Here is a 27172-nt window from a genome sequence, read left to right as displayed (position 1 = left end):
CTGTTTTACAATTCCAGTGGGTCAGAAGTTTACATACACTAAGTTGACTGTGCCTTTACACAAAATTCCAGAAAAGTATGTCATGGCTTTAGAAGCTTCTGATATGCTATTTGACATCATTTGAGTCAATTGGAGGTGTACCTGTGGATGTATTTCAAGGCCTACCTTCAAACTCAGTGCCTCTTTGCTTGACATCACGGGACAATCAAAAGAAATCAGCCAAGACCTCGGGAAAACAAAGTGTAGACCTCCACAAGTCTGGTTCATCCTTGGGAGCAATTTCCAAATCTGTACAAACAATAGTATGCAAGTATAAACACCATGGGACCAGGCAGCCATCATACCGCTCAGGAAGGAGACGTGTTCTGTCTCCTAGAAATGAATGTACTTTGGTGCGAAAATTGCAAATCAATCCCAGAACAACAGCAAAGGACCTTGTGAAGATGTGGAGGAAATATGTACAAAATTATCTATATCCACAATAAAACGAGTCCTATATCGACATAACCTGAAAGGCTGCTCAGCAAGGAAGAAGCCACTGCTCCAAAACCGTCATAAAAAAGCCAGACTACGGTTTGCAACTGCACATGGGGACAAAGATTGTAGTTTTTGGAGAAATATCCTCTGGCCTGATGAAACAAAAATAGAACTGTTTGGCCATAATGACCATCGTTATGTTTGGAGAAAAAAGGGGGAAGCTTGCAAGCCGAAGAACACGGTCCCAACCGTGAAGCACGGGGGTGGCAGCATCATGTTGTGGGGGTGCTTTTCTGCAGGAGGGACTGGTGCACTTCACAAAATAGATGGCATCATGAGAAGAAATATTATGTGGATATATTGAAGCAACATCTCAAGACATCAGTCAGCAAGTTAAAGCTTGGTCACAAATGGGTCTTCCAAATGGACAATGACCCCAAGCATACTTCCAAAATTGCGGCAAAATGGCTTAAGGACAACAAAGTCAAGGTATCGGAGTGGCCATCTTATTGTGGGAAGCTTGTGGAAGGCTAGCCGAACGTTTGATCCAAGTTAAACAATTTAAAGGCAATGCTACCAAATACTAATTGAGTGTATGTAAACTTCTGACCCAATGGGAATGTGATGAAATAAATTAAAGCTGAAATAACTAATTCTCTCTACTATTATTCTGACATTTCACATTCTTAAAATAAAGTGGTGATCCTAACTGACCTAAGACAGGGAATTTTTACTAGGATTAAATGTCAGGAATTGTGAAAAACTGAGTTTAAATGTATTTGGCTAAGGTGTATGTAAACTTCTGACTTCAACTGTACATGTAGGTAGAGTTATTAAAGTGGCTATGCATAGATGAAAACAACAGAGAGTAGCAGCGGTTCAAAAGGGGACGGGAAATGCAAATAGTCCGGGTAGCCATTTGATTAGGTGTTCGGGAGTCTTATGGCTTGGGGGGTAGAAGCAGTTTAGAAACCTCTTGGACCTAGACTTGGCACTCCAGGTACCGCTTGCCGTGTGGTAGCAGAGAGAACAGTCCGGCACTTCCGGCGCCGACTGAGATGGCCGCCTCGCTTCGCGTTCCTAGGAAACTATGCAGTATTTTTTTTTTAATGTGTTATTTCTTACATTGTTACCCCAGGAAATCTTAAGTTTTATTACATACAGTCGGGAGGAACTATTGGATATAAGAGCAACGTCAACTCACCAACATTACGACCAGGAATACGACATTCCCGAAGTGGATCCTCTGTTTGGTCCATCACCCAGGACAATGGATCGGATACCAGCTGGCAACACAAAACAACGGCGCCGCAGAAGGGGCAGACGGAGTGGTCTTCTGGTCAAGCTCTGTAGACGGGCACATAGCGCACCGGTCCAGAGCATACTACTCACCAATGTCCAGTCTCTTGACAACAAGGTAGACGAAATCCGAGCAAGGGTTGCCTTCCAGAGAGACATCAAGAGATTGTAACGTTCTTTGTTTCACGGAAACATGGCTCACTCGGGATACGTCATCAGAGTCGGTACAGCCACCTGGTTTCTTCATGCATCGCGCCGACAGAAACAAACATCTCTCTGGTAAGAAGGGCGGGGGTGTATGCCTTATGATTAACGAGACGTGGTGTGATCATAACAACATACAGGAACTGAAGTCCTTTTGTTCACCTGACCTAGAATTCCTTATAATCAAATGCCGACCGCATTATCTATCAAGAGGATTCTCTTCGATCATAAACACAGTCGTGTATGTCCCCCCCAATCAGACACATCGACGGCCCTGAAAGAACTTCATTTGACTCTATGTAAACTGGAAACCACATATCCTGAGGCTGAATTTTTGTAGCTGGGGATTTTAACAAGGCTAATCTGAAAACAAGGCTCCCTAAATTTTATCAACATACCCAATGCGCGACCTGGGCTGGCAAAACCCTGGATCATTGTTACACTAACTTCCTCAACGCATACAAAGCCCTCCCCCGTCCTCCTTTCAGAAAATCTGACCACAACTTCATTTTGTTGCTCCCAGCCTATAGACAGAAACTAAAACAGGAAGCGCCCGTGCTCAGGTCTGTTCAACGCTGGTCGGAACAATCGGATTCCGCGCTTCAATCACATGGACTGGGATATGTTCCGCATAGCATCGGACAATAACATTGACGAATACGCTGATTCGGTGAGCAAGTTGATTAGCAAGTGCATCGGTGATGTTGTACCCACAGCGTCTATTAAAACCTTTCCTAACCAGAAACTGTGGATTGATGGCAGAATTCGGGCAAAACTGAAAGCGCGAACCACTGTTTTTAATCAGGGCAAGGTGACCGGAAACATGACCGAATACACACAGTGTAGCTATCCCTCCACAAGGCAATCAAACAAGCTAAGCGTCAGTATAGAGACAAAGTAGAGTCGCAATTCAACGACTCAGACATGAGAGGTATGTGGCAGGGTCTACAGTCAATCACGGACTACAAAAGGAAAACCATCCCCGTCACGGACCACGATGTCTTGCTCCCAGACAAACTAAACAACTTCTTTGCTCGCTTTGAGGATGGTACAGTGCCACTGACACGGCCCGCTACCAAAACCTGTGGGCTCTCATTCACTGCAGCCAACGTGAGAGTAAAACATTTAAACATGTTAACCGTCGCAAGGCTGCCGGCCCAGACGGCATCCCCAGCTGCGTCCTCAGAGCATGCGCAGACCAGCTGGCTGGTGTGTTTACGGACATATTCAATCAATCCTTATCCCAGTCTGCTGTTCCCACATGCTTCAAGAGGGCCACCATTGTTCCTGTTCCCAAGAAAGCTAAGGTAACTGAGCTTAATGACTAGTCAAGTAGCACTCACTTCCGTCATCATGAAGTGCTTTGAGAGACTAGTCAAGGACCATATCGCGTCCACCCTACCTGACACCCTAGACCCACTCCAATTTGCTTACCGCCCCAATAGGTCCACAGACGATGCAATCGCAATCACACTGCACACTGCCCTAACCCATTTAGACAAGAGGAATACCTATGTAAGAGTGCTGTTCATCGATTACAGCTCAGCATTTAACACCATAGTACCCTCCAAACTCGTCATTAAGCTCGAGACCCTAGGTCTCGACCCCACCCTGTGCAACTGGGTCCTGGACTTTCTGACGGGGCGCCCCCCAGGTGGGGAGGTTAGGAAAAATCATCTCCACCCCGCTGATCCTCAACACTGGGGCCCCACAAGGGTGTGTTCTCAGCCCTCTCCTGTACTCCCTGTTCACCAGCCGTCATGTCGGCTCCGTCCACCAGGGCGTTTTCTTTATGACATAATTTGCATTCTGTGTATATGTAATTCTGTGTGATTGAGGTATTTAGTAAATAAATAATTAAACCAAAGTTTGTATTGCTGATTCAACTTGTTAGCCAGGGTTCATGAAGATAACCAAGAATTTACAACTTTCAAATGAAACTGAAATAAGGTGACGATTAATATGGACTGTTATTGGTGTAAAATATTACTAGGTCTTTAAGAGATTATTCGGAAGATAACAGCTCTATAAACACTCTTTTCTGGTCCCCCGACTTTCTAGTTAATTACATTTACATGATTAACTTAATCAGGTAATATTAATTACAGAGAAAGGATTTTTTAGAATAGCATGTCATATCACTTAATCTGGCATAGCCAAAGACATGACAGTGGTGTCAGGAAAATAACCTCACACTCAATGTCAACAAAACAAAGGAGATGATCGTGGACTTCAGGAAACAGCATAGGGAGCAGCCCCCTATCCACATCGATGGGACAGTAGTGGAGAAGGTGGAAACTTTTAAGTTCCTCGGCGTACACATCACGGACAAACTGAAATGGTCCACCCACACAGACAGCGTGGTGAAGAAGACGCAGCAGTGCCTCTTCAACCTCAGGAGGCTGAAAAAATGTGGCTTGTCACCAAAAACACTCAAACTTTTACAGATGCACAATCGAGAGCATCCTGTCGGGCTGTATCTCCGCCTGGTACGGCAACTGCTCCGCCCACAACCGTAAGGCTCTCCAGAGGGTAGTGAGGTCTGCACAATGCATCACCGGGGGCAAACTCCCTGCCCTCCAGGACACCTACACCACCCAATGTCACAGGAAGGCCAAAAAGATCATCAAGGACAACAACCAGCCGAGCCACTGCCTGCTTACCCCGCTATCATCCAGAAGGCGAGGTCAGTACAGTTGCATCAAAGCTGGGACCGAGAGACGGAAAAACAGCTTCTATCTCAAGGCCATCAGACTGTTAAACAGCCATCACTAACATTGAGTGTCTGCTGCCAACATACTGACTCAAATCTCTAGCCACTTTAATAATGAAAAATGTATGTAATAAATGTATCACTAGCCACTTTAAACAATGCCACTTTATATAATGTTTACATAAACTACATTAGTCATCCCATATGTATATACTGTACTCTATACCATCTACCGCATCTTGCCTATGCCGTTCGGCCATCACTCTTTCATATATCTTTATGGACATATTCTTATTCATTCCTTCACACTTGTGTGTACAAGGTCGTTTTATTGAAGATTTTAGATTACTTGTTAGATATTACTGCATGGTCAGAACTATCAATCAAATCAATCAATCAAATCAAATTTATTTTTATATAGCCCTTCGTACATCAGCTGATATTCTCAAAGTGCTGTACAGAAACCCAGCCTAAAACCCCAAACAGCAAGCAAAGCATGTGAAAGAAGCACGGTGGCTAGGAAAAACTCCCTAGGAAAAACTCCCTAGAAAGGCCAAAAACCTAGGAAGAAACCTAGAGAGGAACCAGGCTATGAGGGGTGGCCAGTCCTCTTCTGGCTGTGCAGGGTGGATATTATAACAGAACATGGTCAAGATGTTAAAATGTTAAAATGTTCATAAATGACCAGCATGGTCAAATAATAATAATCATAGTAGTTGTCGAGGGTGCAACAAGCACGTCCGGTGAACAGGTCAGGGTTCCATAGCCGCAGGCAGAACAGTTGAAACTGGAGCAGCAGCACGGCCAGGTGGACTGGGGACAGCAAGGAGTCATCATACCAGGTAGTCCTGAGGCATGGTCCTAGGGCTCAGGTCCTCCGAGAGAAAGACAGAAAGAGAGAATTAGAGAGAGCATATTTAAATACACACAGGACACCGGATAAGACAAAAGAAATACTCCAGATGTAACAGACTGACCCTAGCCCCCCGACACATAAACTACTGCAGCATAAATACTGGAGGCTGAGACAGGAGGGATCAGAAGACACTGTGGCCCCATCCGATGATACCCCCGGACAGGGCCAAAAGCACAAGCATATCGCTACACTCGCATTAACATCTGCATGTGACAAATAACATTTGATTTGATTTGACTAGGGTGGCTAGAGTCTTTGAACATTTTAGGGTCTTTTTCTGACACCGCCTGGTATAGAAGTCCTGGATGGCAGGAAGCCTGGCTCCAGTGATGTACTCGACCGTTCGCACTACCCTCTGTAGTGCCTCACGATCGAAGGCCGAGCATGTGACGTTCAGAACTAGCATACCCCCCGCAAACCTCCGGTGAATTTACTAAATTACTCACGATAAACGTTCACAAAAAACATAAATTATTTTAAGAATTATAGATACAGAACTCCTTTGTGCAATCGAGGTGTCCGATTTTAAAATAGCTTTTCGGTGAAAGCACATTTTGCAATATTCTGAGTAGATAGCCCAGCCATCACGGCTAGCTATTTAGACACCCACCGCCCTGACCAAACTCCGATTTACTATTACAAAAGTTTGATTACCTTTGGTGTTCTTCGTCAGAATGCACTCCCAGGACTGCTACTTCAATAACAAAATGTTGGTTTGGTTCAAAATATTCCATTGTTATATCCAAATAACGGTGTTTTGTTCGTGCGTTCAAGACACTATCCGAAGTGTAAATAAGGGTCACGAGCATGGCGCATTTCGTGACAAAAGATTTCAAAATATTCCATTACCGTACTTCGAAGCATGTCAACCGCTGTTTAAAATCAATTTTTCTCGTAAAAAAGCGATAATATTCCGACCGGGAATCTGCGTTTAGGTAAACAGACGAAAGAAAATAAAGCATGGGGTCGAGTCGGGCACGAGCCTGTACTGTGACCAGCCACTACCCAAACGCGCTACTTTTTTTCAGCCAGAGCCTGCAAAGCCACGATTCAGCTTTTTGCCGCCTTCTGAGAGCCCATGGGAGCCGTAGGAATTGTCACGTAACAGCAGAGATCCCGTGTAATGGATAGAGATAATCAAGAAGGGCAAGAAATTGTCAGACAGGGCACTTCCTGCATGGAATCTTCTCAGGTTTTGGCCTGCCAAATGAGTTCTGTTATACTCACAGACACCATTCAAACAGTTTTAGAAACTTTGGAGTGTTTTCTATCCAAAGCTAATAATTATATGCATATTCTAGTTTCTGGGCAGGAGTAATAATCAGATTAAATCAGGTACGTTTTTTATCTGGCCGTGAAAATACTGCCCCCTAGCCATAACAGGCTAAATTTCCCTGCATTAAAGTCCTCGGCTACTAGGAGTGCCACCTCTGGGTGAGTGTTTTCTTGTTTGCTTATGGCGGAATACAGCTCATTCAATGCTGTCTTAGTGCCAGCCTCTGACTGCGGTGGTATGTAAACAGCTATGAAAAATACAGATAAACTCTCTAGCTAGATAGTGTGGTCTGCAGCCTATTATGAGACACTCCACCTAGGGAAGCAATAGCTTGAGACTTCCTTGTTCGGGCGCGTTCGACGTCACCGGCCTTCTAGCCATCGCCGATCCACTTCTCATTTTCCATTTGTTTTGTCTTTGTTTTACACACCTGGCTCCAATTCCCCAATTACTTGTTCATTATTTATTTAACCCTCTGTTCCCCCATGTTTTTTTGTAATTGATTGTTTATATGTATTGTGAGTGATTGTTTGTACGTTCCATACTCATATCTGCTGTCCTGCGCCTGACTCCTCCACACCAGCTACACACAGGCCGATCACAGAATCCCTCACCAAACGAATGGAGTCAGAAGGAGCAGACGCCCTCCCTGTGGTGGTAGAGGAGTGCGTCCAGCAGCACGCGACCATGTTGCAACATCTGGGCACCGCCATGGATCGTGTGCTGCAGACGATGGATCGTTGGGAGAGAGAAGGAGGATTTAAAGTGCTGTTGGAAATCGCATTGTTCACCCACCGCTTTCGGGTATTTTTCGACCACCCGCCTGAGGGTCGAGCGGCGGGTGAACGACTGTTCCATCTGAGGCAGGGGACGAGGAGCGTGCAAGATTTCGGATTGGACTTCCGGACCCTGGCCGCCAGCGCGGGATGGAACGACAGGGCCCTGATCGATCACTACCGGTGTAGTCTGCGCGAGGACGTCCGTCGGGACTTGGCCTGCCGAGACACCACCCTCACGTTGGACCAGCTGGTGGACCTGTCCATCCAGCTGGACAACCTGCTGACTACCCGCGGACGTCCGGATCGGGGCCTGTCAGTTCCATCCCCAAGCACCTCCGCTCCGACGATGGAACTGGGAGGTGCTGCACTTAGGGCGACCGGAGGAGGGGCCATTCCCTGCACCATCTGTGGTCGCAGAGGGCACACTGCTGGTCGGTGCTGGGGAGGTTCCTCAGGGAGTCAAGGCAGCAGGCAGGGCACTATTGTGTCACCCCAGGTGAGTCGCCATCAGGCTCACCCAGAGCCCCCTGTTGCTCACATGTATGTGTTTATTGAATTTCCTGAGTTTTCCCCGCATTCCCAGCATAAGGTGCTCGTAGATTCAGGTGCAGCTGGGAATTTTATTGACCGTTCTTTTGCCCATAGTTTAGGGATCCCCCTTGTTCCTGTGAATATGCCCTTCCCTGTGCACGCCCTAGATAGTCGACCATTAGGGTCAGGGCTGATTAGGGAGGCCACCGCACCACTTGACATGGTTACGCAGGAGGGTCACAGGGAGAGAATCAGTCTCTTCCTTATTGATCCTGCGTTTCCCGTGGTGCTGGGCCTACCCTGGTTGGCCTGTCATGACCCCACTATTTCGTGGCAACCGAGAGCTCTCAAGGGGTGGTCACGAAAGTGCTCAGGGAGGTGTGTAGGGGTTTCCGTTGGTGCTACTACGGTGGAAAGTCCAGACCAGGTCTCCACCGTGCGCATCCCCTCAGAATATGCCGATTTGGCTCTCGCCTTCTGTAAGAAGAAGGCGACTCAATTACCACCACATCGACGGGGCGATTGTGCGATAAATCTCCTGGTAGACGCAGCACTGCCCAGGAGTCACGTGTGTCCTCTGTCACAGGAGGAGACGGCGGCTATGGAAACATATGTCTCCGAATCCCTGGGGCAGGGATACATTCGGCCCTCCACCTCACCCGCCTCCTCGAGTTTCTGCGCCCGTGTATTGACTATCGGGGTATCAATCAGGTCACTGTGAGGTATAGCTACCCGCTGCCTCTCATCACCAGTGCGATCGAGTCAATGCACGGGGCGCAATTCTTCACAAAATTGGATCTTAGGAGCTCTTACAACCTGGTGCGTATCCGGGAGGGGGACGAGTGGAAGATGGCATTTAGTACCACCTCAGGGCACTATGAGTACCTCGTCATGCCGTATGGGTTGATGAATGCTCCATCAGTCTTCCAGGCCTTTGTTGACGAGATTTTCCGGGACCTGCATGGGCAGGGTGTAGTGGTGTATATCACGACATTCTGATATACTCTGCTACACGCGCCGAGCATGTGTCCCTGGAGTGCAGGGTGCTTGGTAGACTGTTGGAGCATGACCTGTACGTCAAGGCTGAGAAATGTCTGTTCTTCCAACAGTCCATCTCCTTCCTAGGGTACCGCATTTCCACTTCAGGGGTGGAGATGGAGAGTGACCGCATTTCAGCCGTGCGTAATTGGCCGACTCCAACCACGGTAAAGGAAGTGCAGCGGTTTCTAGGGTTTGCCAACTACTACCGGAGGTTTATCCGGGGTTTTGGTCAGGTAGCGGCTCCCATTACCTCACTGCTGAAGGGGGGACCGGTACGACTGCAGTGGTCGGCTGAGGCGGACAGGGCTTTTGGTCACCTGAAGGCTCTGTTTACCTCGGCTCCCGTGCTGGCTCATCCGGATCCCTCTTTGGCGTTCATAGTGGAGGTGGACGTGTCCGAGGCTGGGATAGGTGCCGTGCTTTCTCAGCGCTTGAGCACGCCACCAAAGCTCCACCCGTGCTTTCTTTTCGAAGAAGCTCAGCCCGGCGGAGCGAAACTATGATGTGGGGACTGGGAGCTGTTGGCTGTTGTCAAGGCTCTGAAGGCGTGGAGACATTGGCTTGAGGGGGCTAAACACCCTTTTCTCATCGGTACTGACCACCGCAATCTGGAGTACACCCGGGCGGCGAGAAGACTGAACCCTCGCCAGTGGGTTCTTTACACATTTTGTTTTCACTCTGTCCTACAGACCAGGTTCCCAGAACACTAAGGCAGACGCACTGTCCCGGATGTATGACACAGAGGAGCGGTCCATGGATCACACTCCCATACTTCCGGCCTCTTGCTTGGTGGCACCGGTGGTATGGGAGTTGGACGCGAACATCGAGCGGGCGTTGCGCACAGAGCCCACTCCTCCCCAGTGTCCAGCTGGGCGTCTGTACATTCTGTCTGCTGTCCGCGACAGTTTGATCTATTGGGCCCACACGTCACCCTCCTCTGGTCACCCTGGCATCGGTCGGACGGTGCGTTGCCTTAGTGGGAAGTACTGGTGGTCCACCTTGGCCAAGGACGTGTGAGGGTTTATGTTTCCTCTTGCTCGGTGTGCGCCCAGTGCAAGGCTCCTAGGCACCTGCCCAAAGGGAAGTTACAACCCCTACCCATTCCACAACGGCTGTGGTCGCACCTGTCGGTGGACTTCCTGACGGATCTTCCTCCCTCACAGGGCAACACCACTATCCTGGTCGTTGTGGATCGATTGTCTAAGTCTTGCCGTCTCCTCCCTTTGCCCAGTCTCCCTATGGCCCTACAGACTGCGGAGGCCCTATTCACTCACATCTTCCGGCACTACGGGGTGCCTGAGGACATAGTCTCTGATCGGGGTCCCCAGTTCACGTCCAGAGTATGGAGAGCGTTCATGGAACGTCTGGGGGTCTCGGTCAGCCTCACCTCAGGTTTTCACCCCGAGAGTAACGGGCAGGTGGAGAGAGTAAATCAGGATGTGGGTAGGTTTCTGCGGTCATATTGCCAGGACCGGCCAGGGGAGTGGGCGGCGTTCATCCCCTGGGCAGAGTTGGCCCAAAACTCACTCCGCCACTCCTCCACTAACCTCTCCCCCTTCCAATGCGTACTGGAGTATCAGCCGGTTCTGTCACCTTGGCATCAGAGCCAGATCGAAGCTCCTGTGGTGGACGAATGGTTTAAGTGCTCGGAGGAGACCTGGGACGCTGCTCATGTGCACCTGCAACGGGCCGTGAAGCGGCAGAAGATGAGCGCCGACCGTCACCGCAGTGAGGCCCCTCCGCCTGCCCTGTCGGAAGCTGGGTCTGCGGTTTGTGGGGCCTTTCAAAGTCCTGAGGAGACTGAACGAGGTATGCTACAGGTTACAGCTTCCCCCAGATTACCGTATTAATCCCTCGTTCTATGTGTCTCTCCTCAGGCCGGTGGTGGCTGGTCCACTCCAGGAGTCTGAGGTGTGGGTGGTTCCTCCCCCCCTCTGGACATCGAGGGGGCCCCGACGTATGCTGTTCGAGCCATCCTGGACTCGAGGCGTCGGGAGAGGGGCCTTCAGTACCTCGTGGAGTGGGAGGGGTACGGTCCGGAGGAGAGATGCTGGGTGCCAGTGGAGGACACCCTGGACCCTTCGTTGCTGCGGGAGTTCCACCGTCTCGCCCTGCACCTCATCCTCCGGGTCGTCCCCGAGGTCGGTGTCGGCGCGCTGCTGGAGCCGCGCGTCAAGGGGGGGCACTGTCACCACTTCCGCCGAAGTCGGTCCCTCTTTTCGTTCCCGCGACGTTCAGCAGTCGACGTCACTGGCCTTCTAGCCATCGCCGATCCACTTTTCATTTTCCATTTGTTTTGTCTTTGTTTTACACACCTGGTTCCAATTCCCCAATTACTTATTCATGATTTAACCCTCTGTTCCCCCATGTTTTTTTGTGAGTGATTGTTTGTATGTATACGGTCCGTTTTTGTGGGCTAGTTTGTGTTGTATTTATTGTTTCCTTGAGTAAATTACCTTCCTTACTCATATCTGCTGTCCTGCGCCTGACTCCTCCACACCAGCTACACACAGGCCGATTACAGATATCGTGCACCAGCTGTTATTTACAAAAATACATAGTCCGACGCCCCTTGTCTTACAAGAGGCCGCTGTTCTATCCTGCTGGTACAGCGTATAATCAGCCAGCTGTATGTTGATGTTGTTGTTCAGCCACGACTCTGTGAAACATAAGATATTATAGTTTTGAATGTCCCGTAGATCATCGATTTTATTCTCCAAGGATTGCACGTTTGCTTGCAGAATGGAAGGAAGTGGGGTTTATTCGATCGTCTACAAATTCTCAGATGCAGCCCGCCCTTTGGCCCCTTTTTCTCCGCCTCCTCTTCACGCAAATCACGGGGATCTGGGCCTGTTCCCGAGAAAGCAGTATATCGTTTGCGTCGGGCTCGTCAGACTCGTTAAAGGAAAAAAACGATTCTGCCAGTCCGTGGTGAGTAATCACAGTCCTGATGTCCAGAAGTTATTTTTGTCATAAGAGACGGTAGCGGCAACAGTATGTACAAAATAAGTAAAATAATAAGTTACAAAAACCGCAAATAAACGAACAAAAAAACACAAATCGGTTGGGGACATGTAAAACGTCTGCCTTCTTCTCTGGCGCCATTTTATGGGTGACACAATATCACCAGATTTATCATAAAGTGAACATTATTTACAATAAGGATTACATGGAGAAAATCGGACCTCTCTGAAATGAAAATGGATCGCCCTCCCTCAGCAAAATATATTTGACCTAAATCCTTCCTGAACTCTTGAAAAGAAAAACAAGTGACCTTGCCCTGTACTCAAAATAATTATTAAAACATAACGTGGATAGCAGAGAACATCCTTACCGGTTACCGTCACTTCTTGGACAGGCCAGAGCCTTAGATATGCCGTTTTAGGAACAGTTCTTCGTCCTGTAAGCATTTCATGGTAACGCAGGAATTTTGACAGCGTACAGGGCTGCAGGCCAGAAGGTTGTGGGTTCACAGACCACCGTGGACAAGAGTAAGGGTGGAAAGATCTTCATAGCAAAAGCAGAATCTTTTTTAATAGGCTACCACACAAATTACTGAAATTACAGACTAAGAATGGACAGAGAGATAGGTCTATGAGTTCATCTTATCATATTTCTCCAATGCCAAATCAGTGTGTCTTGTTTGCGTTGGTAAGAATCTGAGCATGGTACTTTCAAAAGTTAGGCCTGCCTTTCCATCCCAGACGGTAGGCCTACCGACACAGAAACATTTAAGCTTTAACTGCTGGCAACTCTTCTTCCTGTCACGACTTCCGCCGAAGTCGGTCCCTCTCCTTGTTTGAGCGGCGTTCGGCGGCCAACGTCACCGGCCTTCTAGCCATCGCCGATCCACTTTTCATTTTCCATTTGTTTTGTCTTTGTTTTACACACCTGGTTTCACTTCCCCAATTACTTGTTCATTATTTAACCCTCTGTTCCCCCATGGTTTTTTGTGAGTGATTGTTTGTATGTTTATCGGTCTGTTATGTGGGCTTGCTTTATTGTATTGTATTTGCCTATTATGAGTAAATTACGTTTATTTACTCATATCTGCTGTCCTGCGCCTGACTCCTCTACACAAGCTACACACAGACCTCATTACACTTCCATGGCTTAACCCAACGACAGAAGGTGTTTCCCTAAAAGCTGTTTGGGTTTAACCATTTTGTATTGTACAGAAAGTGAATAGCTTAATCAATTGATAGTGACAGAATTAGATTACTTCTCAAGCAAAGTACGTTTTTGTCTCCTTGGCTATAGGAGGTTGTAGTTCATCCTCTGAATGTCAAAGAAACTAAACAATGATATGCCCATATGCATCGGAGTCCTTCACTGACACAGAGGTAGGCTATTTAAAAAGTGCATGGTGGGTGGAGGAATTGGCCAACAAATCTATGTATATATCAGCCTATAGCCTTATTTTCTCTGTCAAACAGGTAGGCCTGTCCAAAATGGTCTACTTTCAGCACCATAGGCTGTCCATTTCTGATTGATTGTGCTGCGACTGCTGCTTCAAGTTTCAGCACCACAATGAAAGTTACTTGAATCTGGCTTATTGTGAGGTCAATAACTCTAATAAATACACCAAGGGCAAGAAAAATATTGTTTTTATTCAAATCAATTATAATAGTAGGTAGCTATCAAAGTTGACCTCCGGTCCACCTGCTCATCTTCACGCTCTCCTTCTCAAACTGAACAGAATATAGGCTATAGGCTAGGCCACGCACAATATATAGATTTTTTGGGACTAGGCCTAATAAATAATACAATTCTGAATAATTATTTGACTCTCCTCCTGAACTGTCACTGCAGGCCTACACGGTACAGCATTGGTTAGGCAACACAAAAAAAGGTTTTGATCAGCAAGACTAGAGCAGGTTGGGGCTCAGGGTTGGAATATCCATTGCACTGTATAATGCAGCCTAGTTTTATTCACACCATCGCAGCAATCTTAGAAATATAACTTTGCTCTGTGCTTCTCCGAGCAGACACGTCGTAGCCTACCTGCTGGGCACGCAGTTGATATTGCGTGCCCAGCAGAGAATCAGCAACTAATCCGGGCGAGGGTGTGACGCTCTCTGCAGCCAATATGCGTAAGACCTTTAAACAGGTCAACATTCACAAGGCCAAAGGGCCAGACGGATTACCAGGACGTGTACTGCGAGCATGCGCTAACTGGCAAGTGTCTTCACTGACATTTTCAACCTCTCCCTGTCTGTAATACCAACATGTTTCAAGCAGACCACCATAGTCCCTGTGCCCAAGAACAGTAAGGTAACCTGCCTAAATGACTACCAACCCGTAGCACTCACGTCTGTAGCCATGATGTGCTTTGAAAGGCTGGTCATGGCTCACATCAACACCATTATCCCAGAAACCCTAGACCCACTCCAATTTGCATACCACCCCAACAGATCCACAGATGATGCAATCTCTATTGCACTCCACACACTGCCCTTTCCCACCTGGACAAAAGGAACACCTATGTGAGAATATTATTCATTGACTACAGCTCAGCGTTCAACACCATAGTGCCCTCAAAGCTCATCACTAAGCTAAGGACCCTGGGACTAAACACCTCCCTCTCTGCAACTGGATCCTGGACTTCCGGACGGGCCGCCCCCAGGTGTTAAGGGTAGGTAACAACACATCTGCCACACTGATCCTCAACATGGGGGCTCCTCAGGGGTGCGTGCTCAGTCCCCTCCTGTACTCCCTGTTCACTCATGACTGCCCGGCCAGGCACGACTCCAACACCATCATTAAGTTTGCCGATGACACAACAGTGGTAGGCCTGATCACCAACAAAGACGATTCAGCCTATAGGGAAGAGGTCAGAGACCTGACCGTGTGGTGCAAGGACAACAACCTCTCCCTCAACGTCATCAAGACAAAGGAGATGATTGTGGACTACAGGAATAGGAGGACCGAGCACGCCCCCATTCTCATCGACGAGGCTGTAGTGGAGCAGGTTGAGAGCTTCAAGTTCCTTGGCGTCCACATTACCAACAAACTAACATGGTCCAAGCACAGCAACAGTCGTGAAGAGGGCACGACAAAACCTATTACCTCTCAGGAGACTGAAAAGATTTGGCATGTGTCCTCAGATCCTCAAAAGGTTCTACAGCTGCACCATCGAGAGCATCCTGATGGGTTGCATCACTGCCTGGTATGGCAACTGCTCGGCCTCTGACCACAAGGCACTACAGAGGGTAGGGCGTACGGCCCAGTAGATCACTGGGGCCAAGCTTCCTGCCATCCAGGACCTCTATACCAGGCGGTGTCAGAGAAAGGCCTTAAAAATGTTCAAAGACTCCAGCCACCCTAGTCATAGACTGTTCTCTCTGCTACCGCACGGCACTTGTCATCTCCCGTCTGGATTACTGCAACTCGCTGTTGGCTGGGCTCCCTGCCTGTGCCATTAAACCCCTACAACTCATCCAGAACGCCGCAGCCCGTCTGGTGTTCAACCTTCCCAAGTTCTCTCACGTCACCCCGCTCCTCCGCTCTCTCCACTGGCTTCCAGTTGAAGCTCGCATCCGCTACAAGACCATGGTGATTGCCTACGGAGCTGTGAAGGGAACGGCACCTCCATACCTTCAGGCTCTGATCAGGCCCTACACCCAAACAAGGGCACTGCGTTCATCCACCTCTGGCCTGCTGGCCCCCCTACCTCTGAGGAAGCACAGTTCCCGCTCAGCCCAGTCAAAACTGTTCGCTGCTCTGACACCCCAATGGTGGAACAAGCTCCCTCACGACGCCAGGACAGCGGAGTCAATCACCACCTTCCGGAGACACCTGAAACCCCACCTCTTTAAGGAATACCTAGGATAGGATAAAGTAATCCTTCTAACCTCCCCCCCCCCTTAAAAGATTTAGATGCACTATTGTAAAGTGGTTGTTCCACTGGATATCATAAGGTGAATACACCAATTTGTAAGTCGCTCTGGATAAGAGCGTCTGCTAAATGACTTAAATGTAATGTAAATGTAAATGTAAGAGGTACCGGAGCGCCAAGTCTAGGTCCAAGAGGCTTCTAAACAGCTTCTATCCCCAAGCCAGAAGACTCCTGAACATCTAATCAAATGGCTACCCAAATGGCTACCCAGACTATTTGCATTGCCCCCCCTCTTTTACGCTGCTGCTACTGTCTGTTATTATCTTTGCATAGTCACTTTAATAACTCTACCTACATGTACATATTACCTCAATTACCTCGACTAACCAGTGACTCTGTACCGGTACCCCCTGTATATAGCCTAGTTATTGTTATTTTACTGCGGCTCTTTAATTATTTCTTACTCTTATTTCTTATTTTGGGGGGGGGGGGGGTATTTTTCTTAAAACTGCATTGTTGGTTAAGGGCTTGTAAGTAAGCATTTCCCTGTAAGGTCTACACATGTTGTATTCGGTGCATGTGTCTAATAACATTTTATTTGATTTAATTCTAAAACACTGAGAAATATAGAAATATCATAAATGACAAATTACATGACCGACTGCTTTAAAAGAAATACTAAACCTTCCCCTTGAACGAAATTGAAAAACCATGAGCCTCCCCATTTTCCTCCAGGTACCCATTCTGTAAATTTTGATGACTGGCTGAGGTTGGGTATTGATGCAGTTCAAAAGAAGGAAGATAACATCCTCTACTGGCAGTCTGAAATACTGCGTCTGCTAAGAGTAGAACTATTACATTGAGTCAGCTTGTACTACTGCTCTGTGATTACTGTAAGGTAAGAGACATTATGGAGGTAGTTATCCAGCTTTGGGACCTCTGAGGTCTGACCTCTAGGTCAGGACAAATGCCTTTTTACTTAAATATTCAACAGGTATTGCTAAGAGTGCCAAATCACCATCATCGACGACATTTAACTGTGCATTTAAACTTTAAGGAAGTCACAATTCAATGTACCTTTTTTGCTATAAAAACGGTAATTTTAAATGCACTGCAGGAAGACATGTATAAATTGATGTGAGCAATTGTTGCTCAAAAGGGGGTGCGGATTATTAACTTAAAAATGTCAGTTAAAAAGATGTACGTATATAGTCCAAGTCCATTACAACACTCATTATTGTTTACTCAAATTGTTTCTAATTTTACACAATGTGTGACACTCAAATGATTTGGAATTGTTTCCAAGGATACACAAAAGGACAGTTTCTCTGACTCCACTATGTTGCTATGGTGATGGTAAACATATCTGTTAATATAACATACAAGACTATATAAGACTGAAAGGTGAGAAGTCACATACACTACAGAGAGACAGACACGCTTGCCAGCATAGATGGCAGCCTGCAAACCACTTGGATCTGGTAAAGAATGCAGCTTTGTGGATAAAGATGAAATCTGGTAAACTCTTTAAAGTCTATGAGTTTACAACAAAACAAATGCAATTAAATGTTATATTGTGTATTCCTTGAATTTTGCTGACAAATTCGACTTTCTTTTTTTATATAGCACAAGGTTTGTCACTTTTGTTCAAGATGAGGATGTGTTATTGTTATTGTAGTAGTGGCAGTAGTGGTACTGCAGTAATGGTGGATTGGTTAGCAGTAGTTAATGGTGGTGGTGGTGATAGTAGTAGGCATGTTTAGTAGAAGTAGTAGTAGTAATAGTAGTATAACAAGTAGTTGTAGGCTGGTAGTAGTAGTAGTACTAGCATTAGCAGTAGTAGTATAGAATATATTGATTTTACTCAGGTTCAGTAGAGGGTTAGCCTATTCTCTCTAGATTATCTTTGAAACTATCTTTGTTTTTGAAATATTTGGTTCTCTGATCTGTGTTAAGTTATTTAGGAGCCATGTTTTGCAGGTCCAATGTTTGTTCAAAAGCCTTATACATGTCTTTGATTCATTTTCAGGAAAGTTCATGTCAAAATAGAGCTTCAGTCAGCCAAAGCCTGGCCCAATAAATGGGGATTCTTGAACAAGTCCTACAAGGAGGTAAGCCAGTGAAACCTGATGCAGTATGAACACAGAACAAGTTCTACTTCTTCAGAATACAACCATACAACCCTATAGCCTCTATTGATTAGCCAGGTAGGGACAGACTGAACTGGGCTCCATTTGAATCAAAACAATGAAATCAAAGTTATTGGGTTGATCGATCACATATCTATGAGTTTCTTCAGATGTTCAGATATTTCATGCAATGTTTACAGATGCAGGAAGAGAGCAACAAGCTGAAGGACGTTGTCAAATTGGAGCTTCCCCAACATCTTAAAACACGACCCCCTACCCCACCTGAGAAATACATCCAAGTGAGTCCTTACAAACTCCTTTGGGTCAAGGTCAAGTAAGGCCCTGGTCAAAGGGAGTGCACTATATAGTAGTGCACAACCAGGGTTGGGTAGGTTACTTTCTAAATGTAATCCGTTAGTTACTAGTTACCTGTCCAAAATTGTAATCAGTAACATAACTTTTCGATTACCCGAACTCAAATATTGTTACTTTTAGATTACTTTCCCCTTAAGAGGCATTAGAAGAAGACAAAGATGTATGTTACCAATTGAACAGTATCTATTGCAGGGTAAATCAATGTTAAAGTTTACATAGCTGGCCATATATATATATATATGTAAAATTGTACTTTATGCGTTGGGTTATGTAGGCTTCTTCTAACCCATCGCTTCTACTACATATAACAATACAATTAAATGATATCTTTACAATAAAAAACCAGTCTATCAGAATTCCAGTCATTCCAATAAATGTTATACCCCTTGATCTTCAAGAATAGGACTTGGAAATATGGAAGTATAGATTAGCCAAATTGTTTTACCTGAGCATAACCCCAAAACTAAGGACTTATTAGCCAGCCCTACTCTGTTGTTTATGATTTTGTTGTCATGGAGGACTGATTGGACTCATTGATTCGAATTGAAAAATAAAAGCTGCGCTCATAGAATGGCATGCTTTGAGCACTACTGAAGAAAAAAAGCCCCACTTGTATTACATAGGCTTGGATCTGCACTGTGCAGCTGTTGCTCGAGCGCATTTTTTACTGGCTGTCCACTGGTTTCAGAAACAATGATTGATAGGCAGCTTAAACTTCTTGAATTCAACCATTATTGGGTTCAAATACAATGCGTAAGGCGCCAATAGCTAAATATGAGAGCAGCAGTGTGATTCACATCAATGCGTTATGTAGATATCAATAATAAGTGATATCCGTATTGCCGTAGACCCCCAGGGGTATGCGCGGTCCCGTCGGGGGTAAGCCAAATTAAAATGTGATTCTGTCACGGTCGTCGGTAATGGAGGACCAAAACGCAGCAGGTATGTGTACACTCATCTTGACATTTATTAACTCAGAATGAACACACCAAAACAACAAAACGAACTTACGAACACCGAAACAGTCTTGAAAGGCTCACTCGGCAAAACAAGAAACAATCTCCCACAATTACACAGACAAACACACCCAACTAATATAGGACTTCCAATCAAAGGCAACACCACACAGCTGCCTTCAATTGGAAGTCCACCCCAATTAACTCAAAATAGAAATAGATTACCTAGACTAAACATAGAATTACATAAACAAGGAACAGTGCCCAAAAACCCCGGAATACATAAATCAAATGCCCTTTTTAGAAAAACCACCACCCCGAACCACATAAACCAAATACCCTCTGCCACGTCCTGACCAAACTACAATAACAATTAACCCTTATACTGGCCAGGACGTGACAGATTCACATAAAAACATTTTTTTTCCTTCACATTTTCAAAAAGGCCATTTCTATTTTCCAACGGGGATATACATTTGGATGAGGTTTTTTTCCCTCGCCTGTGTCGTCTTGTTTCACTGCAAAAAATAGATTTAGACAATCTAGTGTTCAGCGAAATAACAACACAATGTCAAATACAGGTAGCCTAGTCAAATAATTAACATCCAATCACATTAACCGTTACTCTCTCGCGGGAATTCCACCAACGGTTCGTATGTAGCCAAACGTAGCTGCTGCTCATGTTGGTATCTGTACTGATGGCGCAAAAGCCATGGCAGGGAGAAATAGTGGAGTGGTAAACGCGTGTGCAAGCAGTTGCTCCCGACGCCACTTGGGTACACTGCAGCATCCACCGAGAGGCTATAGCTGCCAAGGGAATTCCTGACAGCTTGAAAGACGTTTTGGACACTACAGTGAAAATGGGTAACTTTGTTAAAGCAAGGCCCCTGAACTCTCGTGTATTTATATTGAATTATGTAATGATATGGGCAGCGACCATGTAACGCTTTTACAACATACAGAAGTGCGCTGGTTATCAAGGGGCAAAGTATTGACACGTTTTTTTTTTAATTGAGAGGCAAGCTTAAAGTTTTCTTTACTGACCATAATTTTCACTTGTCTCACCGCTTGCATGATGACGAGTTTCTCACACGACTGGCCTATCTGAGTGATGTTTTTTCTCGCCTGAAAGATCTGAATCTAGGATTGCAACTATATTCAATGTGCGGGACAAAATTGAGGCTATGATTAAGAAGTTGGAGCTCTTCTCTGTCTGCATTAACAAGGACAACACATAGGTCTTTCCATCATTGTATGATTTTTTGTGTGCAAATGAACTCAAGCATACGGACAATGTCAAATGTGATATAGCGAAGCACCGGAGTGTGTTGGGTGCGCAATTACGCAGGTACTTTCCCGAAACGGATGACACAAACAACTGGATTCGTTATCCCTTTCATGCCCTGCCTCTAGTGCACTTACCGATATCTAAACAAGAGAGCCTCATTGAAATTGCAACAAATCAGAAGCCACTGCCAGATTTCTGTGGGCTGCGCTTAGAGTATCCTTCCTTGGCAAATCGCGCTGTTAAGACACTGATGCCCTTTGCAACCATGTACCTATGTGACAGTGAATTCTCGACCCTCATTGGCATGAAAACTAAATACAGGCACAGACTGTGTGGAAAATGATTTGACTGAGACTCTCTCCAATACAACCCAACATTGCAGAGTTATGTGCATCCTTTCAAGCACACCCTTCTCATTAATCTGTGGTTAGTTTTATATGTAAGATGGTTAAATAAAGAGCAAAATTATTGATTATTATTATATACTGCTCAAAAAAATAAAGGGAACACTTAAACAACACATCCTAGATCTGAATGAAAGAAATAATCTTATTAAATACTTTTTTCTTTACATAGTTGAATGTGCTGACAACAAAATCAGACAAAAATAATCAATGGAAATCCAATTTATCAACCCATGGAGGTCTGGATTTGGAGTCACACTCAAAATTAAAGTGGAAAACCACACTACAGGCTGATCCAACTTTGATGTAATGTCCTTAAAACAAGTCAAAATGAGGCTCAGTAGTGTGTGTGGCCTCCACGTGCCTGTATGACCTCCCTACAACGCCTAGGCATGCTCCTGATGAGGTGGCGGATGGTCTCCTGAGGAATCTCCTCCCAGACCTGGACTAAAGCATCTGCCAACTCCTGGACAGTCTGTGGTGCAACGTGGCATTGGTGGATGGAGCGAGACATGATGTCCCAGATGTGCTCAATTGGATTCAGGTCTGGGGAACGGGCGGGCCAGTCCATAGCATCAATGCCTTCCTCTTGCAGGAACTGCTGACACACTCCAGCCACATGAGGTCTAGCATTGTCTTGCATTAGGAGGAACCCAGGGCCAACCGCACCAGCATATGGTCTCACAAGGGGTCTGAGGATCTCATCTTGGTACCTAATGGCAGTCAGGCTACCTCTGGCGAGCACATGGAGGGCTGTGCGGCCCCCCAAAGAAATGCCACCCCACACCATGACTGACCCACCGCCAAACCGGTCATGCTGGAGGATGTTGTAGGCAGCAGAACGTTCTCCACGGCGTCTCCATACTCTGTTACGTCTTTCACGTGCTCAGTGTGAACCTGCTTTCATCTGTGAAGAGCACAGGGCGCCAGTGGCGAATTTGCCAATCTTGGTGTTCTCTGGCAAATGCCAAACGTCCTGCACGGTGTTGGGCTGTAAGCACAACCCCCACCTGTGGACGTCGGGCCCTCATACCACCCTCATGGAGTCTGTTTCTGACCGTTTGAGCTGACACATGCACATTTGTGGCCTGCTGGAGGTCATTTTGCAGGGCTCTGGCAGTGCTCCTCCTTGCACAAAGGCGGAGGTAGCGGTCCTGCTGCTGGGTTGTTGCCCTCCTACGACCTCCTCCACGTCTCCTGATGTACTGGCCTGTCTCCTGGTAGCGCCTCCATGCTCTAGACACTACGCTGACAGACACAGCAAACCTTCTTGCCACAGCTCGCATTGATGTGCCATCCTGGATGAGCTGCACTACCTGAGCCACTTGTGTGGGTTGTAGACTCCGTCTCATGCTACCACTAGAGTGAAAGCACCGCCAGCAATCAAAAGTGACCAAAACATCAGCCAAGAAGCATAGGAACTGAGAAGTGGTCTGTGGTCCCCACCTACAGAACCACTCCTTTATTGGGGGTGTCTTGCTAATTGCCTATAATTTCCACCTGTTGTCTATTCCATTTGCACAACAGCATGTGAAATTTATTGTCAATCAGTGTTGCTTCCTAAGTGGACAGTTTGATTTCACAGAAGTGTGATTGACTTGGAGTTACATTGTGTTGTTTAAGTGTTCCCTTTATTTTTTTGAGCAGTGTATTATTATTTGTGCCCTGGTCCTATACAAGCTCTTTGTCACTTCCCACGAGACGAGCCGGGTTGTGACAAAAACTCACACTCATTCTTATGTTTAAAAAATGTATCTTATAGTGTGTGTGGCAGGTTTACAATGATGGCAAAAAACATTTGAGAGTGCGCTGATCCTGGTGCTAGAGGGGGTACACAGCTGGAGATTGAATGTTTGAAGGAGTCCTGGACTACTGCCGTAGACTAAACCCCTGCTGTTATCCTTACCTCCAAGCGTTTATTCACGTTGGATGCCAACAGAAGTCACACTATTGGAAGACATAGCTTGGACTGCAGCCTACAAAAGCCTATTCCTGCTCTTTTTTTCCCCCGCGATCCATCAAACACATTTGGTGTGTCATCATAGTGGTCTCTGACTTGTCTTCAGACTCGCTCAGGTGGAACAAACTTAAACTTGTGCCTTTTTCAATGATGATTTGAATGTCATTGAGAAAACAGAGAAGTGTCAAATATTTTTTTTCGTAAACATCCTTTCTGAATTTCAATGTAATCACCTAGTTTTTCAAAAGTATCTGTAATCTGTTTACAATATTTTTGCTGGTTTTTGTAATCCCTTACAAGTAATCCATTACTCCCCAACCCTGTGCACCACTACATAACAAAAACGTATATAGTGCACTACTTTTGACCATGACCTATAGGGATCCAATTGTCTTACGTCAGTTAGCGTGACGAGCGTCGCGTAGCAGTGACCCCACCTGTTGGAAGACAATGATAGGGCTCTGGTCGAAAGTCGTGCATTATGTTGGGAATAGGGTGCCATTTGCAGACCGTAATGCTGGGCTATGTGTGACACTGAGGTCGGTTGCAGGTAGGACCCTCTCCCCCAGTTCCCCAGACCACCCAGGCTCAGATTGGCTGGCGCTCGGCCGTACCCAAGTTGCAGTTGGAGCGCTACGGAAAGGTCCAGTGTGGGAAGAAGAGCTTCCTGAAGGAGCTGGGCTGGGCCTGGGACGCCTGCAGCTGAAAAAAACCCTCTGCTGCCATGACACCTATCTCCTAGGCCTTGGCGATGCCGTGCACAGACTCAATATTGATGACTACTCAATATATGACTTTCCCTTATCCCCTGCTTTTGTTTGTCTTTGTCTTCCTCGCTTCCTCCTTTTTTTATTCACATACTCTTAAATCCTATGAAATTAGCAATATCAGCATTTTTTAAATATATTACTAAATATTGATAAATTCTCACTAATCAATACAAAATACTATTAATCTGCTCTTATTTACTTCTGTCTCTCTCACATTTAATTTCAACACAAATATTGCATACTATATCCAACAAAATTAACACAATGGGTGCTTGGTTATTTTGATCCAATGACAATCATTTGATTATTTATAGGATATTATGTTCTCTCCTTTCATTATCCTGTAGTCAATGGTGCTGTATTCCCACAAATGTAATGTATTAGTTAAGGTCCAACATTTTAATTTTGAGGAGGGAATTTTAAACCATGTTTGTTCCCATTTGATATACTTGGTATGATTTCTTCAATGGCAGTATGGTTGACCATGTATCAATATCTTGTCTTGCAATTTAGCCTATATTCGGTTTGGTTTCATAAGATTGTTATAACAAATTAAGATTTTTATAACAAATTAAATTAGACTTTAGGGGCTCTCTGACTTCGGTTGCCAGCTGGACGGTGCTACCTCCAACACATTGGTGCGACTTTCTTCCATGTTAAGCAAGCAGTGTGTCAAGAAGCAGTGTAGCTTGGCAGGGTCGTGTTTCGGAGGACGCATGGCTCTCGACCTTTGCCTCTCCCAAGACCTTAGGGGAGTTGCAGCGATGGGACAAGATTGTAACTACCAATTGGATGTATTCACAATCTATTTGTTTATATTAAAAAGTATTTACATAGAAAAGCTGGGTAGCACTATTTTACCATATAGAAATGACCAAATATTTACTAAGATGTGGATTCATTATATCAAGCATCACTAGAAACCATTTACCAGCTGTGTTGAATTATTAGCCAAGTACCCGAAAGTATTTCCTACTACACTGAACAAAAATATAAACGCAACACGTAAAATGTTGGTCCCATGTTTCATGAGCTGAAATGAAAGTTCCCAGAATTTTTTCAGATGCACAATAAGCATATTTATCTCAAATGTTGTGCACAAATTTGTTTACATCCATGTTAGTGAGCATTTGTCCTTTGCTTAGATAATCCAGCCACCTGACAGGTGTGGTATATCAAGAAGCTGATTAAACAGTGTGATCATTACACAGGTGCTAGGGACAATAAAAGGCCACTCTAAAATGTGCAGTTTTGTCACACAACACAATGCCACAGATGTCTCAAGTTTTGAGTGAGCGTGCAATTGGCAAGCTGACTGCAGGAATGTCCACCATAGCTGTTGCCAGAGAATTAAATGTTAATTTCTCTATCATAAGCCACCTCAAAACGTTGTTTTAGAGCATTTGGCAGTACGTCCAACTGGCCTCACAACCGCAGACCACATATTTGGCATCGTGTGGATGAGCGGTTTGCTGATGTCAACGTTGTGAACAGATGGTGGTGGGGTTGGGATGCTCTGGATCAACATGTACAACAGTGTGTTCCAGTTCCAGCCAATATCCAGGAACTTTGCACAACTATTGCAGAGGAGTGGGACAACATTCCACAGGCCACAGTCAACAGCCTGCTCAAATCGCCAGATACTGACTTATTTTTTAAGGCATCCCAATAATGTGAAATCCATACTTGTTGAGCACATTCATTCTGGCACATGTCTCGCCCATCAGTGCAACACATATGGCACTGTCATACTGAGCTTAATGCAAGGCTACAGCTGCACTGACATCATTTTTGTTGTTGTTGCAATTTACTAATTCTACCTAAGGGCGCAATGCATTACACACATTCCAGATCTACTATTATGAAGCTGCCTGGAATACAAGCCAAACTGCTGTCTAACAGTAGAGGGGGATATGCGGATTTCATAATAATGAAAATTATGTTGGATAAAAATGTTTTACACTTCTGAAATGCTACTAGGAAACTGTTACTATTCTGTGGATGTTCTATGAATTGAGGACAACTGAAAACATGTTTGTGTTCTGGTTGTCATTTAACCACTGGGTACATTCCAATATCCATACTAGCAGAAAATACCCATACATGCCCAATACATTGCTTTATTCAAGGTGGTATGATAGAATGGATATTGGTACAGAGCCACATGCTATGATGGATTGGCAGTTTGGCACACAGACAATGCCCTGCTCTTAACCTTAGCCGGGTGACTCTTCCTCTCACATGTTCCCCCCAGTCTGCTAGACAAAAGTGGCAGACAGACACACTAGTGGGCCTGTCCCTGCACTGACCTTTCTACACAGCCATACACCAGCTCTCCCGCGACCTCGACGTAAAAAGCCAGACCCCAGTCACTCATGCAACAACAAAGACAGGCTCTAAGGGGTGGAGCTACAGGACAATATGATTGTTTTCAAAGGCATAACTTACATTTTTAATTGAAAAAGGAATTGAATATTTTACATTTTTCAAAAGGTTTTGTAATTCCAAGCAGATTATTTTGCCTATGTACCCACACATTCACATAAGTGTTTGTGTTGTTCCACAATATTACATCCTCCCTTCACACTGAAACACATGATAAATTATGATGCACAAAATCCTTCACTTTGTAGCATCAAAGAAATACATAAAGATATGCTATGTGTAATACATGACTGTGCCCTCTCATGAATTGAATAGCAAATTAAACTAGATGGTAACTTTACATAAAGTAAAAGTGTGGGGCTTTCTTCATCTGTTTAAAAATGTTTACTTAAACAAAGCAACTAAATAGAGTCAAAGCTAAATGTAGTAAAACAATTGGTCTGATTACTTTGATGTACTACTATACCAACTTTATTACTTTGGATTGTACGTCAGTTAGATCACACATTTCATCAGAAACACTCAGACTACTACACTTTTATACACTCTCCTACTAGAATACCACAGTATATGCAAACTGTAATAATAGAGCACAGAAGACTATGAGGCATAGTTGAAGTTTTAAATAAATACCAAACTATTTTTTACAATGGATTTGGACAATGTGAAGGCATCTGGGCTGGATCAGTGGGAAAAGAGACCAGTGGCCGGAAAGGGGGAGCCCTTGCCCCCTGTTGGGTTCTAAGAATATGAAATATACTTATACATGTCACTGAGGGAGAGAGGGTAATGTATAACGTTTACATTATGTCAGGATATGTTATTGTTAGA

At 45.4% G+C, this 27172-nt stretch overlaps 1 protein-coding gene across 1 annotated transcript; it reads left to right on the top strand.

The window, feature by feature from the left end:
• The first annotated feature begins 17441 nt into the window (after positions 1–17441).
• LOC106565066 (ciliary microtubule inner protein 1) lies at positions 17442–24797 on the top strand. Its single transcript, XM_014131690.3, has 4 exons — positions 17442–17592; positions 18104–18185; positions 18404–18502; positions 23737–24797. The coding sequence occupies exons 1-4, from the start codon at positions 17528–17530 to the stop codon at positions 23890–23892; spliced, it is 402 nt and encodes a 133-aa protein (XP_013987165.1). The 5' UTR covers positions 17442–17527; the 3' UTR covers positions 23893–24797.
• Positions 24798–27172: the final 2375 nt, after the last annotated feature.

The sequence above is a fragment of the Salmo salar genome, chromosome 12 (assembly GCF_965601325.2).
Source record: "Salmo salar chromosome 12, fSalSal1, whole genome shotgun sequence".
Taxonomy (NCBI): domain Eukaryota; kingdom Metazoa; phylum Chordata; class Actinopteri; order Salmoniformes; family Salmonidae; genus Salmo; species Salmo salar.
This window is presented reverse-complemented; position numbering and strand designations above follow the sequence as displayed.

Coding starts and splice junctions, on each gene's coding strand:
- LOC106565066 (XM_014131690.3), top strand. CDS start 17,528: ATGGCAGCCTGCAAACCACTTGGATCTGGTAAAGAATGCAGCTTTGTG. Junction 17,593..18,103: donor GTGGATAAAGATGAAATCTG/GTAAACTCTTTA, acceptor ATTCATTTTCAG/GAAAGTTCATGTCAAAATAG. Junction 18,503..23,736: donor CACCTGAGAAATACATCCAA/GTGAGTCCTTAC, acceptor GGTCGGTTGCAG/GTAGGACCCTCTCCCCCAGT.